This window comes from Lupinus angustifolius, chromosome LG07 (assembly GCF_001865875.1).
Source record: "Lupinus angustifolius cultivar Tanjil chromosome LG07, LupAngTanjil_v1.0, whole genome shotgun sequence".
NCBI classification, from domain to species: domain Eukaryota; kingdom Viridiplantae; phylum Streptophyta; class Magnoliopsida; order Fabales; family Fabaceae; genus Lupinus; species Lupinus angustifolius.
This window is the reverse complement of record NC_032015.1, coordinates 11,035,921-11,039,868: the sequence shown is the minus strand read 5'-3', so window position 1 is coordinate 11,039,868 and position 3,948 is coordinate 11,035,921. Positions and strand designations below refer to the sequence as shown.

Sequence of the window (3,948 nt, the reverse complement as noted above, 5' to 3'; positions counted from 1 at the left end):
TTTTTGGAAAGTAGTTGGCACATTGCTATATATAGCTTGTAAATGCTTTTGATGTATATACACTTGTTTTACTTTCCAGAATCTCTATCACTTTACTCTCTCCTCTCTTACACACTAAATGCTACTTCTCTTTCTCTCATCCTACACTAGTTCCATTTCTTTCTTTCTCTGCAACATAGTTGCAATATATGCACATTCTGTCTTCTTTCTGCAACAGTGGTATCATAGCTGTGTTTATCTTGATCTTGGGTCTGTGGCAAGAAAGTTAAAAATGGCGACCAATAGTGGTTTCACCATGACACTACCTATCCTAGATGGAAAGAACTATGAACGATGGAGTGTTCAAATGAGAGTTCCGTTGGGGTACCAAGAAGTGCTCGAAATTGTGCAAGATGGGTACCAATTCATTGGGGAGGATGCAACTGAGACACAGAGATCAACACTCAGAGAATGCAAGAAGAAGGATTGCAAAGCTTTGTTCATAATCCACCAATGTGTGGATGGAGCAAACTTTGAGAAGATTGCCAATGCCAAAATAGCAAAAGAGGCTTGGGACAATCTTGAAAAGAGTTATGCTGGAGCTGAGAAAGTGAAGAAGGTCAAATTGCAGACCTTGAGAAGAGAGTATGAGCTTCTGCAAATGAAGGAAGGGGATTCCATAGAAGTAATGAAGGATCAGTTGGTGGTTGGAGCAGAGAATAAAGGAAATGGACCAAGAAAGAAATCCTAACCAGGCCCTTCAAGCACAATTCAACAGAAGGAACTCTGGGCAAGGAAACTTTCACAAAAAATCCAGAGGAAATTGGAAGAATGATAGAGGAAGAAATGAGGTCTCTGCACAGAAACAGCTTCACCAGGATCAGTCATTCAGAAAGAATAAGAAAAAGATTGATAAAAATAAGATCCAATGTTACAATTACAAGAACCTTGGACACTATGCCTCTGAGTGCAGGTTCAAGCAATCTAGTGGATCAGAAGTTGAAGCTAGTATGGCTCATGGAGGAGAATCAGAGGATGAACAAGTTCTTCTTATGGTTACAACAGAAAAAGAGAGTGTCAAGAGTGATTATTGGTACCTTGACACTGGTTGTTCAAATCATATGACTGGACACAAATAATGGTTTGTGAAGCTTGATGAATCTGCTAAAACGCAGACCATAGTGTCATTGGTGCTGAAGGAATTGGTGATATCTCTATACAAAGGAATGATGGCAAGTCTTCTTGCATCAACAATGTGTTGTATGTGCCCAAAATGAAAAGTAACTTGCTTAGCCTTGGTCAGTTACTTGAAAAGGGGTACACAATGACAATGGAGAATTAGGTGCTAAGAGTGTTTGATGTCAAAAAGAGTCTGCTCTTGAAGGCTCCCCTATCCAATAACAGAACCTTCAAAATTGACATTCAAATCAACAATCACAATTGCCTTCTGACCAATGTTATGCAAGAAAATTGAGTGTGACATCAAATGTATGGCCATCTGAACTTCAAAGGTCTTGAACTTCTGAGCAGAGTTGGTATTGTTTCTGGTCTGCCCTCTATTGCTATCCCTAGTGAACTATGTGATGAGTGTCTCACAAGCAAGCAGACAAGGAACGCTTTTGGTGCACACATACCTACTAGATCATCTAGACCTTTGGAACTGGTTTACTCAGATGTGTGTGGGCCATTTGAGGAAGAATCATTGAGGGAAAACAAGTATTTTGTGACCTTCATAGATGATTACACAAGGAAGGTATGGATACATCTCATTAGAAAGAAGAGTGATGTGTTTCTTACCTTTCTCAGATTTAAGGCTCAGGTAGAAAGGCAGAAGGAATTGAAACTGCAAGCACTCAGAACTGATGGTGGTGGAGAATACACCTCAACTGAATGGAGAGACTTCTGTGACAAGGAAGGAGTAATTCATGAAGTCATAGCACCCTATACTCTAGAGCCTAATGGAACTACAGAAAGGATGAATAGGACAGTCCTAAACATGGCTAGGAGTATGTTGAAAACAAAGAAGTTGCCAAAGAAATTTTGGGGAGAAGCAGTCTCAACCTCTGCATACATCTTGAATAGATGTCTATCTAGTAGACTTGAGAAAATCACCCATGAGGAAGCTTGGTCAGGCAAGAAACCAATATAAGTCATCTCAGAATTTTTGGTTTTGTTTGTTACAAACATATACCTGATGTGCAGAGAAGAAAGCTTGATGACAAGGGTGAGAAATTGATTCTTCTTGGCTATCACAACACAGGTGCTTATAGGTTGTTTAATCCCTTGATTCAGAAAATTGTTGTGAGCAGAGATGTAAAGATTGATGAGACTCAATGTTGGGATTGGACTGGACAGAATAGTGTTCAAGAAAGAAGTGCTACAATGCATATAGATGATCAAGTCCAACAACAACCAGCTATAGCAGATATAGATGCTCAACTAGAAAGAAGATCCCATAGATCAAGACAACCACCAACAAGGTTGAATGACTATGAGATCTTCTCTGACTCAGGCATCACTGCAGAAGGAAAATTGGTGCACATGGCTTTCTTAGCTGAAATGGAACCAATAAGTTTTCATGAGGCAGTGAAATCAAGTTAGTGGATGCAAGCTATGAGAGAAGAACTCAACTATATTGAAAGGAATCGCACTTGGTATCTAACTAATCTACCAGAAAATAAGAAAGTTATTGATGTTAGATGGGTATACAAGATCAAGGTGAATCCAAAGGGTGAAATTGTGAAGCAAAAAGCAAGACTAGTTGCAAAAGGTTTCCAGGAAGGACTTGACTATAGTGAAGTCTTTGCACCTGTTGCAAGGTTGGAAACAATTAGATTAGTAGTTTCCTTGGCAAGCTATCACAATTGGCACATACACCAAATGGATGTTAAGTCTGCATTCTTAAATGGACCATTAGATGAGGTGGTATTTGTCAAACAACCACCTGGTTTTGAAGTAATTGGCAAAGAGCATCAAGTATATAAACTGCATAAAACCCTTTATAGTCTCAAGCAGGCTCCAAGGGCTGGGAACAAAAGCATAGATGGATTCCTATTGAAGCTTGGCTTTCTGAAATGCATATCAGAGTATGGTGTATATGTGAAAGGCTCAACTGTTCAGAATCTTCTAGTAATTTGTCTCTATGTGGATGACTTACTCGTAACTGGAACTAAGCTTGAGGAAATTCGAGGAAATTTGTGAGTTCAAAGCAGAAATGAAGGCTGAGTTTGAAATGAGTGACTTGGGAGAGTTATCCTATTTCCTTGGGATAGAATTCTCAAGAGTCAAAGAGGGAATCCTAATGCACCAAGAGAAGTACATCAATGATGTATTGAAGAGGTTCAATATGGAAGGATGCAATGCAGTCTCTACACCTATTGAAGCTGATGCAGGTTGTGAGAAACTAGAACAAGATTTTGCAGTTGATAACACTCTCTATAGGCAGATAGTTGGTTGCCTAAGATACATCTGCAACACAAGGCCAGATATTGCATATGGTGTAGGTGTGATAAGTAGACACATGGAGTCACCAAAGAAATCCAATCTGATGCAAGCTAAAAGAATACTCAGATATGTGAAGGGGACATTGGAGTTTGGCTTGATACTTCCTATCAAAAACAGTGACAAAAATCACAGAATGCTTGGATTCAGTTATGCAGATTGGTGTGGGGATAAATGTGACAGAAAAAGCACAAGTGGCTACATGTTTTTTCTTGGTGAGGGACCAATCTCTTGGTCTTCAAAGAAATAAGATGTTGTGGCACTCTCATCTTGTGAAGAAGAATATATCTCTGCTTGTACTGCTGTTCAACAAGCTTCTTGGCTAGGGAAACTTCTCACTGAATTGAAGTTGAAAAAAGAAGGGGAATGCATGCTTATAAGAATTCTATTGCACATGGGAGAAGCAAGCATATAGAGACAAGGTTTCATTTTCTTAGAGATCAAGTTAGCAAGGATCAACTTAAGCTT

At 39.3% G+C, this 3,948-nt stretch overlaps 2 protein-coding genes across 2 annotated transcripts; both read left to right on the top strand.

The window, feature by feature from the left end:
- On the top strand, nucleotides 272-1,118 carry LOC109352919. The gene is made up of 2 exons (XM_019595104.1): nucleotides 272-664; nucleotides 696-1,118. The coding sequence occupies exons 1-2, from the start codon at nucleotides 272-274 to the stop codon at nucleotides 1,116-1,118; spliced, it is 816 nt and encodes a 271-aa protein (XP_019450649.1).
- Nucleotides 3,194-3,730, top strand: LOC109352918 (uncharacterized mitochondrial protein AtMg00810-like). The gene has a single exon (XM_019595103.1). The coding sequence runs from the start codon at nucleotides 3,194-3,196 to the stop codon at nucleotides 3,728-3,730; it is 537 nt and encodes a 178-aa protein (XP_019450648.1).

Bases quoted from the DNA above. Each gene is read 5' to 3' on its own strand.
- LOC109352919 (XM_019595104.1), top strand. From the start codon at position 272: ATGGCGACCAATAGTGGTTTCACCATGACACTACCTATCCTAGATGGA. The intron at 665-695 runs GTAATGAAGGAT...TGGTTGGAGCAG, and splicing joins AGGAAGGGGATTCCATAGAA to AGAATAAAGGAAATGGACCA.
- LOC109352918 (XM_019595103.1), top strand. From the start codon at position 3,194: ATGAAGGCTGAGTTTGAAATGAGTGACTTGGGAGAGTTATCCTATTTC.